General features: G+C 43.8%; 2 protein-coding genes across 8 annotated transcripts in view; one reads left to right on the top strand and one right to left on the bottom strand.

Moving 5' to 3' along the window:
* The first annotated feature begins 10,089 nt into the window (after positions 1-10,089).
* The window catches only part of ELMO1 (engulfment and cell motility 1), a 516,082-nt gene continuing 514,903 nt past the window's right edge, over positions 10,090-11,268 (top strand). For 4 of the 7 annotated variants that reach the window (XM_017670934.3, XM_037027353.2, XM_073238595.1 and 1 more), the window contains exon 1: positions 10,455-10,645. The gene's annotated coding sequence lies outside the window, so the exon portion shown is untranslated. Of the gene's footprint in view, positions 10,646-11,268 lie in introns of all 7 variants that reach the window. The other 3 variants (XM_017670942.3, XM_073238593.1, XM_037027350.2) reach the window with 3 other exon arrangements.
* LOC108403657 (uncharacterized) overlaps positions 10,187-11,268 on the bottom strand; it is a 29,399-nt gene continuing 28,317 nt past the window's right edge. Inside the window, exon 2 of the mRNA XM_073239994.1 lies at positions 10,187-10,875. Coding sequence (XP_073096095.1) covers positions 10,187-10,875 — 689 coding nt within the window. The remainder of the gene's footprint in view (positions 10,876-11,268) is intronic.

Below are 11,268 nucleotides of genomic sequence, written 5' to 3' on the forward strand. Positions count from 1 at the left end.
ACAAGAGTTGAAAATAAGGAAGAAGGTATTAATGACATAGGATAAAAACTAGAGTCTTAGCCATCCTCATTTAAAGAAAAATGGCCTTTCTTAATTATCTAATAACTTTGGTAACAAGATGAATGTCTGTTGGCTGGTCTTCAGCAGTAATTTAGATAATTTTTCTAGTAGCTGAGAATAAACGAATGGAGGCCTTTGATGTGATCCCTCCCTTTTTGTTTAATGCAAGCAGGAAAGGGATTTAAGAAATGCTAGCAACGTCCACTAAATCTGGAATATTTGGAGCTTAATATTCTAAGTAACATCTCTGATAGTATCCCCAGACATTCATAAAGGGAGTGTCTGAGTAAAAGTAATAGTACGTCCTGTATTTACTGGATTTATGAAAATGTGCTTATAACAATAGCTTCAAGGTGTGTTTAAAAAAATAGGTTCCCCCAACTTCTGATCAAGCAGAACCTGCATTCCATCAGTGCTTAAGGCAACGTCCTGTTAGAAAAGTTGAGTTTTCATGCATTGCATAAAGAGGCCAACACGTGTGTATGTGCAGAGGAAAGACAGAGGTGGAGTGTGAGCCCACACAGGATGGGTGCCCCCTTGAAACAGAGCTCACTGGGCTCTTCAAAACAATATCTGGTCTACCCATTTGCAGTGCAAAGTGACACTACTCAGCTCTAAGAGACAGAGTAAACTTGGAAGAAATTTATCAAAGCTTTAGGCTGCAGAAAGCTGATTAGAACATTGTGACACCAGGGATGTACGCCTCACTTATTTAATGTCAAGTTTGTAAAATGAAGATTCCCTCTACTTAGAATTGTTGGTTTGTGATCTTTACACAGCTCTGTACACTGCCCTTCTTTGGGTCCTGGAGGAGAACTTAGCCCAGTAAAAGCAGATGAAAAGAGCATTGAGACTGCAGGTGTGGTCTTTCCCAGGAAAAATTCTCTGACCCCTCTAATTGGTAAGACATGAAATTACTTCTGTACTTTAATACAGTACCTCTAATAGCAGAAACCAAACAGAGCACTTTCTTTGTTTTTCTTGGCACTCGTCCATGACAAAATCCACTGTGGTATTTTCCACCTTTGCCCTGCTGGGAGCCCTCACCATTCCTCTAAGCAGCATGCAGTGCTGATACAGTAAATGGCATGCCCAGATGGAAATAAGGCCTTTTAGTCCTGTATTTATCCCCAAGTCTCCTCCACCCTTGAAGGAGACAGTACTTACCTGGGTTGTAGGGAGAGAGACTGGAAGAAAGTTAAGGAGAGACAGTAGGGCTGGAGACATGAGTTGATTCTGAAAAAGAACAAAATAATAGAGGTCCAACGCCAGGTGAGGATAGGGATGAAGGCCATTTCCAGGGGGCCTGGAGTTGGGAGAGAAGTGAGATATGGTTACTGGAATTCAGAACTTGGGAAATAAACCAAAGTAAATGGGAAGCAAGCTGGACTCAAACTGTAAGTGGTGGAAATTATCAGTAGATGCTAAAACCACTGGGCAAAAGATTTTTCTGGAAGAGGATACTTGCACGGTGGAAAGTATTATTCCACAGATTTCTTATTAAATGTAAAAGCAAAATGTACTTTTTCACTTCACTGAGCTAGTTGGTGGTGACAACCTTCCCAAGTGATGAAGGTTAGTATAGCCAAGAGTGGCACAGACTGACAACACACGTATCAGTGTGATGCAGTGTCAAGTCCCCATATCACCCATGAAGTGTTCTTGCCAAACACTTAGCTCATCACTTTGACCTGGAGCTCATCAGACCTAACTCCTACAGAAGTACAAGGGATAGAGGGATAAGAAATGATAGCACAGGGAACAGACAAATCCAGTGTGAGTTATTCTATAAAATGATTTCCCTGGACCCTACAAGTTATTAGTAATACAGTGCTAGCTAGAAGGAAGAGAGCATTTCACCTCCTAATACTGTAGACCACAGATAAAGTTATTGGACAAGTTAGAAACTGGATGACTGCAGAAGAAACTCCAGGCAGATCGTTAGACTTATCAGTGCATAATAAGAAATTGATGGTTAAGATCAGTCTCATTATATAGCATTTATAAAGCATAAGTAAGCATGTTAACTGAACAATTAAATGTACACAGTTTTTATTGAACATGTGAGTTCCATCATTTTCAGTTTGTTCTTTTGTTGTCCTTATAGAGTCTCACATAAAAGATATCTCTTCAGATATTTTTGTGACTTTCTACAAGAACTTGTTAGATCCTGACTTACTCTAGTTGACAAGATTCTAAGGCTCAGGAAGAGCACCTTTCAGGAGAAATCTATCAGTTCGGTGGAATCAGCTCATGTATTCTGCATCAGTTGACTAACATAGGTAAACCTACCCTGATGGCTTTTGATAAAATAAGTCAGGTCTACTCTCTCCTGAAAACATAATTTTGTCTCCCACCTTTTATTTTGAAAGCCTATGTAATGCTAACTGGAACAGTGATGGAATGCCCATTTCCACCCTGATAACAGTACAGAAGGCCAAGGATAAAGAGAACATTCTAAATGCTTCTAGAAAGGAAAACACACATAAACATAGGCACACAAGCAAACCACAAAAGGAGATCATGTTGGCCTCAGACTTCTAAGATACAAAGCCAGGTTTTTAAGAGTTCTGATGGCTATCGACCAACTGTAACAGCAAAATGGAGATACTTTCAGGCATGCAGTTTCTCAGGAAAGTTTATCTTCCACTCTACTTTCTGAAAAAAAATTATTTGGTTATGTCTTTCAGTGAAAAAAGTTTCTTACAAAGTGGAAGACAAGGTATTCATGAAACAAGGGAAATAACTGGAGTGTACTGAAAAGAAATCCTAGGAAAACAATGAGGTAGTGGGCCACACTGGGACAAAATCCGAAGGCTCCATGGAGACTGTCTTTAAGAATAAAATGGATTTTATTTGTAAGGACATGGAAGACTTTAATAAGTTTTGGCAATTTAAAGCCCAAGAAGGGAAAAAATACAAAGCCATGGTGCCTCTGTAAAGTCAATTAAAATATACCCAAATTCTGGGCAGCAGACTACTAAACGAAGGAATGTGTTTAACCTCAACTCTTGATGCATTCTTCTTCAGGAGTGACTGGCTTGATGACATAGGATTATATTCCTTTTCTTTAAGTTCAGTCACGCTATTTGGCTCTGCCATGAATAATAATATGTAATACAAGACTGTAAATTCAATTTTTAGAATCAACCAATAGATAATATATAAATAAACATTTTTTATACTGTCAGGACAGAGGGTAGCAGAATGTAAATGTAATAAACATTGAACATGTAAAAGTAATATTAAGCTTGGAAATATAGTGTACTAATCATACACATCTACCCCTCCTCTAGCTCCAAACTCCCTGACATGAAATAAAATATATAAAAAGAAGAGTTTATAGGCACAGCAGGGAAAAAGAAAGAAAGGAAGGAGAAAAGGAAGAAAGAAAGAAAGAAAAGGGAGGGAGAGAGAGAGAGGGAAGAAAGAAAGAGAGAGACAAAGAAAGGCCACCAGAAGTTTTGGAGAACAGACTGGATCAGATATAGAGAAAATTAAAATAGGAGGAAATCACAGCCCAATAAGCTGGCAGAAAATTACTATGATAGAAGTAGAAGCAATTTGGCTCAAGGGAGCTCTGAGTCCGCTGTAAACACACATACAAGTAGGAGGGTGTCCAAGGGCACTCAGGATGATTAACTGTGGAGCTACTTTACTCTCTCCACAACTGCTTTGCTAACCAGGTCACAGCCTTGGCCTTCTGTCCGGACAGAGCAGTGAATGTGAGCATGGGGGCTTAAGAGGACAGGCCCAAAGCGTCCTTTCATCTCCTAGAGAGGGTGTGACCATGCTCAGGAGACAGACTATTGGGACCTCCACCTGGCAGCCCGTCTCCTTGGTCTCCAGGGTCATCAGTTGTAAGTTACAGACAATAGTAACAGAAGTGACATATACAAAGTTAAATACACAGACAAGGTGACATCAGTCTTAACTGAGTAACCATACCTAAGGAAACAGAGTCAATTTGAAAAAGTGTTATTAATATCCTCATTGTAAATAAGAGATGATATAATATCCATAACCTAAGAACTGCTGATGTCTTAGGTCAGGTTCCCCAGGAAGCAGAAACGGAGACTCAGGTCTGCATGTGGGAAGTGGACTGTGGATGCCCTTGAGAGCTATGCCTGGGTGGGAGTGAGTGAAGCAGGACTAGGCAGAGGGAGTAGCTGGGCTGGGACGCAGTCACAGCACAAGCCTCTGCTGATCTCTTGGGGAGCTCTGCAGCCGGGATGGTCCTGCGGAATTGTCCTGAACTGGACCAGCGGGGGCAATGCTGGAAAAGGTACTTGGGCATGAACCATCAACAACCGACAGTCTCAGCAGCCTGGAGGGGCTGGGGGTAGGGGAATGATGATTGGACAGTTGAACATCTTGATTCTTGGATTGGGGGTTCTGCATGATGCACATAGCATCCATTAGAGGTAATTACGAAAAGGTGCCGATTAGAGAATCTGGAAATTAAAATTTTCATAATAAGAAAAACAGAACCTTAAACTAAATAAATAGGAAAAATGGACAAGACTGAAGACTGGGTTAGTAAGCTGGAAGCCAGAGGGGATTCTTCCAGAAGGCAGTATAAAGACTCAAAGGGAAAGAAATAATGAGAGAAAAGTCAAGAAACATGAATGATAATATCAGAAGGTCTGTATAGTAGGACATCCATCATTAAAAAACAGTGTGATGTTATAGTCAAAGAAATAAGAACTGGGAGAGGTAAGGCAAAATTATAGAAAGCTTTCATAGAAGGGAGTTAATAGATGCTGTATAAAGTTGATATACCAGGAAATAATAGTATAGGCAGTTAGAACCATGGCAAGGCAGTTAGAACCATGGCACTAATCATCCAAAGAATTGAAACAGAAATGACTAATGTGGACCTCTATGCACTAGGACTGAGGATAGAAGAGGGAAGAGTTACCTCTCCCAATTCTTATTTATTTTTCATTTACTATTCTGTATCTTTTTAAAAATACAATGAACACACAGTTCCTTAAAAAATGTTAAAGAAAAAACAAACAATGTTTTACTTCTACCTGACTGCTACAGACAGATCACTAGCCATCACAAATGCACAGAGGGGTCCACATTCAATATCAGCTCCACTTACTGAGCATTTACTCTGTCCTAGGCATTGCTTGAGAGCAGTATCCTCATCCCACCATCCCTATTTTGCAAATGTAAATATGATGCAACACAAGAGCTGGGATTTCTTTCTGTGTCTGTAAACTCTGAAGCCTGAGTAAATGTTTTGCAAATTTAGCTCTGATGAGATCGGTGGGTAAATCCTCTTGTCATTGTTTACTTTCCTTGAGATTGATTGATGTTATTTCTTTGGTCATTGGTCTTTGGGCAATGGATGATAGACCTCAGTTATAGATTTGAAAAGCCTTGATAAATGCCCTACTAAACAAAAATCCAAGTAGGAGAGTACATTTGGTTAAAGGGTGATGTGGCAGTCTATGGAGATCTTTTTTGTTTAAAAACAGCGTGGGATGGCTAGTGCAGACGGGGGCTGGTACAGAGTGAAGTTCACATTTTTAGGTGGACAGCCTGTACCACTGGAAGGTAATATAAGGACTATGAAATGGAGGCACGTTGCAGATGAACCCAGAGTAATGGTGTCACAGAAATTATCAGGGGCCAAACAAGAGTGAAGTCCTCCCTTTCATTTCTTGCCCCTGTCCTTGACCAAGTGGTATCACGTTGGACCCAAGGCTACCCAAAGGCCATCCAAGTTCAGCATCCGGGCAGACCGAGGCAGCAAGGCAAAGGCAAATCGCTAGTCTGTGAGCCTCCCCAACGAGGATGGGCAAAACTGTTGTTTCCACATACCCTCTGCCTCCCTTGTAGCATTTCAATTTCTCCACTTCTCCTTAGACTCTTGGTTACTGCATGATTTGGCCTGGCTTACTGCTATCTGTTCTTCCCATTTTTGTCTTCCCTTTTTAATCCATTCTCTGTTTGGTAGGATGAACCTTTAAAAAACAAAAACAACTGACCATAGCAATCTCTTGCTTAAAATATTTCACTTAGAAAACAAACAAAACCAAAGAACTTTTCAGTACCTTCCCATTATCCTTAATACATCCAAATTCTGTGCTATGACTCCCAAGGGCATTTGCCCACTATTTCTAGGTTTAATTTTTATATTCTCACACTTCAACCAAACTGATTTTTAGAAGTTCCTCCTACACTATGACTTCTCCAGGACCTCATACAAACTGCATTTTTTTAACGTTGAACCCTTTCCCATTACCTGAACCACTTCCTTTTCCCCCTTTGTCCTGGCTATCACCTACTCACCCTTCAGGTCTCAACCCAAGCAGAGCTGCCCCAGGAGGCTTTTCCAGGTTAGCATACTGCCCCCACATGGTAATGCAACTTTCAGGTGTTACTGTATTCATTCAAAGTCTGTCTTTTAAAACTAGGTTGGAAGGGCCAGGAAGGGGCACCCCATGGTTTCTCAAGCTCACCATTGTAGCCCTGCTTCCTCCCACAGTAGCTCACATTTGAGGCATTCAGTGCACATGGAATTAGTGAAGGATTGAGAGAAGGAGTGCCCTTTGCACAGCAGACCTCTTATCTCTTTGCTTGTCCCAGGGCTGACCTCAGGGGCCCTGGATTGTAGGTGTCTGCCTGCTGTCCAGACCTTGTTATCTCTGGTCTAGCAGCTTCCTGGAGCTAAGGCTATTCGCTCTGTCCCCAGAGCTGTTTGAAGACTGGAGTCAAGTCAACATGAGCCTGATTGTAAGACAGGAAGAAAGAAGAGATTCTTCAAGCTATAGAACAAGGAAGTTGGGGCTGATTTGTGGCAGAATTTCGATGCAAATTATTAAACGCATTATCAAATGAACAGGGCCCATTTGGAAACCAATAAGTGGTTTATTCTTTAATGAATAAGAAATGAATATTTGTGAGCACTTAGGGAAGTTGATCGACATGAGTCATCATTCATTAAAAATATAACAGGTCATTTTCCAGAATCATGGTAACATTTTGATAATCTTCCACTCACCCCTCCCATCTTGGAGTCCTGAATACACAAGGAAGAATTAAGACATGGAAAACAGAGGATCAAGGTATTAGAATCTCATAAATCCCCCCAAACACATCACCATCTGCAAACAATGCAAAAGTGTCTTGCAAGCCTGCTTGGGAAAAGCTGTTTAGACTTGAGGTTTCAGTGAGTTTTGTTCTCTAGCCAACTATCCCTAATCTGTCTCCTTTTCTCCTACCCATCATGTAACTGGGATGGGTGGTTCTACAGAGGAGATGGAAGTGAGTCCACTTCTCTAACCACTCCATATGTAGATGCAGCTGGCCTGTCTGCAGAGAGTTTAAGTCTTGCCCAGGTGGACTTGCTGCAAATGCTGGTGGCAAGTTGCGTGTGGACTCCAATCCTTACTGTACAATGGTCCTCCTCTCTCTGACTTGGTGATTGAATGGCCTGGCTCTGACCAGCAGCTGAAGTAAAATCGGAGCCATGATGCTACTTCTTTTCCTCCCCTCTGGGTAGAAACTGATTATGTGGGAAAAGGGAGGGTGTGTCAATCTTTCCTTGGACTCCATTAGCATGACTTATTGATTAGAGGACTGTTGTGGGTAGTAATAGCTGAGCTAAGATTATTGAGAACTTTTATGTGGCAGGTCCTGTTCCAAGAACTTTTCATGTATTAACTGATTCAACCTCACTCAACCATTGCAGGTAGGTATGGTTTTAATCCTGTGAGTTAAGTCACTTGTGTAGGATGATGCAGCTAGTAAATGGCAATGCTGGGATTTAAACCCAACAACCCAGTCCAGAGATGGAGCCCTTATACGTGACAACACTCCACTGTGCCCACTGCCGACCAGCAGCTGAGTCCAGGTGAAAGTGGATTCCTCTAAGGCATTTGACACCTCTAAGATGTGTTTATGACTACAATAGAAAAATAAGCCTTGGGAATTACACAGTTAAGAGGGGTGACTGTAACTGAATGAGCCAGTGAACCCAGTGCTGATCCCCATCGTGGCAGAGGGAGTCCCTTAGTAGGGTATCATCCAGGACCCTAGTGTTCTTAACCTAATCTGTGGACATGGGGAGACACTGGATGGTTGAATTAAATCCAGATAGGCTTAGAGAAGGTGGACCAGGAAGGGGTTTTGGTCCCAAAGACCAATTCCATAAACATAACATGGCCTAGCAGTAACATGGCAATGAATTTTCAGTTTTCCCCTTGCACTTGTATCAACAATTGGATGTATTTGAAAAATAATTGATAAGAGCTCAGGTTGTGTTATTTGTTTTTTAGTGCTTAGTTAATTCATTATATGACAACTAATTTTTTTAAAGGGCAGAGACATGTCCTTCAAGAGGAAGATGGCTAAGATTAGAGAGATGTGAAACCGTATCACCTGAAGAGGAGTTAGGGTTAACAGAATGTTCAATGCTCAGTAGACACTGTTCAGAGAGAATACGAGGTCTATCTTCAAAGATCTGAAAGGTCATCTCTTGGAGGAAGGATGTGACTTTCTCCATGTTGACTGCAGAGGCAGAGCTGGGACCGAAGGTTACAAGGTGGGTTTGTCTAATTGCTGTGCAAGGTGGGGACAGAAAGTTCCCTATTTGCTCTCGGGACAATTATGACAGCTAACTTACTGAGTGCACATGATGTCTGCACTAAAGTTAAGGTCTTCACGTGGCTTAGCTAAAAAGTTGTGGATCAAATTCATACTTATCACTGCTGGCATCTCATAGGATCATTAGTAAAGGATCTTTAATTTACTGACTTTATTAAACTTTATTAAACTACCTCATTTGACAGGTGCCATGTTGACTGTTATTATATCCTTACTATTTTACAGGTGAGGAGATAGAGAAGTTAAATTGCTTTTCTGGAATCATCTTTCTTTAAGTTGTTGGCTTATAACAACCAAGCATGCTTGCTACTAACTATCTCCCAAAGTTATGCATATAAGGGGGGTCCAATCAGGACTGTTTATTAGAAACAGAATGTGAGCCACTTATAAGAGTAAGTGTAATCTTAACTTTTTCTAGTAGCCACATTAAAAATCTGAGAAACCAGTGAAATTATTTTAAATTATATATGCAAATTTACATCTTAACTCAATACATTGACCCAGTTGACTCATTACATCTAAATTATTTGTTGAAATGAATTTGTTGAAATTATTATTTGTTGAAATGATATAATCAATATTAAAATTATTGACAAGCTATTTTACATTCTGTTTTTTTCATACTAAGTCTTGAGTCTATTTTACACTTAGAGAACATCTCAGAACTAGCTACATCAAGTGTTCAATAGCTGCTTGGAGCTCTTGGCTGCTCATGGGCAGCAAGCTCAGGGTTAAAATTTAAATTTTCTGGGATGGTGTGGGGTGGGATTAAAACTTAAAGTGGAGTTTTGCCGTCCATCTTAGATTCTAATGTCTCTCTGCTCTCAACTTACCTCTTTTGCCAGTTTGAAGGAAATGCATTAGCAGCTGCCTTTGCCTCTTCTGGTAGAGCCAATGTAGATATTTCTGAATTTGGGGAGGACAGGTGTTTCTGCTGCAGCCCTCCAACAACTGACATTTCCCTCCTGGCAGCTACACTGGGAATTAACCTGTTTGATTTCTGCTTTGAAAATGACTTAAGTAGGTTGCATGAACTAAATCGTGTACCGTAAATACTAAGTTGGGAGTAGAACATCTTGCTTTATGCAAAGTAATGCAAAATTAGGAAATCCCTGGCTTAATTGATTATAAATCAATCTTGTAGTCAGTAAATGCATATGTGACTGTGGAGGGGAGGAAACGTTGACATTTTTGCCTTGCTGTCCAAGGGTAGGCGCAGAGCGCCACAACCAACACATCCGCCTCCTGAAGTAGCTTTAAAGCAGCCCACCGAAGTTACTCCTCAACATTCCAAACCAGCTGCCCCAAATTAAACCATATAAAAAGATACCGCGCGCTCTCGGCCTCCCGGAGGTGGCGCTATGAGGGTGACGGAGTTAATTAGAGCCTGCAAAACGCCGCATGTGAGCTCATCCGAGAAGTCATGCTCTGCACACATATTATTTATAGCAGATCTGAAGCGTGCACAGTGTTTAACATTTTCTTCTTTTTAAATAGGGGGACTTCAAAAAGTGGTGGGCACTCCCCACCCCCAGGCAAAGTATAGTGGGCAGGCACCAGGGCGCAGGCGGAAGGCGAACGCACCAACCACGCGTGTCCCGGCGCAGGTGCCGGAGAACGCGGGGGCCACTCCGCAGCGTCCGCCCGGGAGCAGAGTTCGCGGTCGATCTCGGGATGCCTTGCAGATGCAAAATGTGTCTCTGGCCAGCAGGAGGAAGGAAGAGGAAGTGAGAGCAGCGGCAGCCGGCGGCGCAGTGGCCGGCAGACCCGGAGTGTAAGTGCGTGTGCTCGGGCGAGCGAGCGCGGGCGAGGATGGGCACGGGATAGAGGCAGAGCCACCCACCGCCGCGGCCCCCAGCTGGGCGGCAGAGCCTCCCGCCCGCTTTCTGTGGTAGCGGGTCGCCAGAACGCTGATCACTGGGAACCCTCGCCGCTGTCGCCACTGTCCTGTGACCCCGGGCAGGTTCGTAAAGTTTCCTGGGCTGGCGTCGCGCCCCGACTCGCTGACCTCAGCGCTGCCGGGGAAGAAGCTGGGGCTGGGGCCAGGGGGAGGCGTCCTCCTCTGGGGGACTCTGGGCGCCGCGGAGACACTTTTGTTTCCTCCCTGGGGGCGCCGCGGCTCGGCGGGGGTGGCCGCGGCGCTCTGCGGGGTGAAGGCTGCGGGCGCGCCGGGACGCTCACCTCTGGGGAAGTCTGGGCCGAGGGGGGCGGCCGGAGGGGGAGTGGGAGCGGGGGGAGGCGGATGGAGCAGGGGATGGAGCGCAGGGCCCGGGAACCCGGGGAGACGTTTCGTCCGGGGCCGGCTGTTGGGGGCCGCTGGAGGGGTGCGCTGCTGGCGCTGGGGAACTGGGGACACGAGTAGTGTGGAATTTAGGTGCTCGGAGACCCGAGAGGCTGCACCCGAGCAGGGACTGGCGGCGCGGACTCCAGGCTTTGCTCCGGCTCCCGGAGATGGGAGGGAAACCCTGGGCTAGCGCGCTCCGGGGAGGGGGCCGTGATGGGCGAGAGGGAATGAGGGCCTGGAGGGGAGGGCGAGGGCGATTGGGGCAGTTGGGGGCATCGGGGGGGGCGACTGCCAGTAGGTAC

The sequence above is a fragment of the Manis javanica genome, chromosome 6 (assembly GCF_040802235.1).
Source record: "Manis javanica isolate MJ-LG chromosome 6, MJ_LKY, whole genome shotgun sequence".
Taxonomy (NCBI): Eukaryota; Metazoa; Chordata; class Mammalia; order Pholidota; family Manidae; genus Manis; species Manis javanica.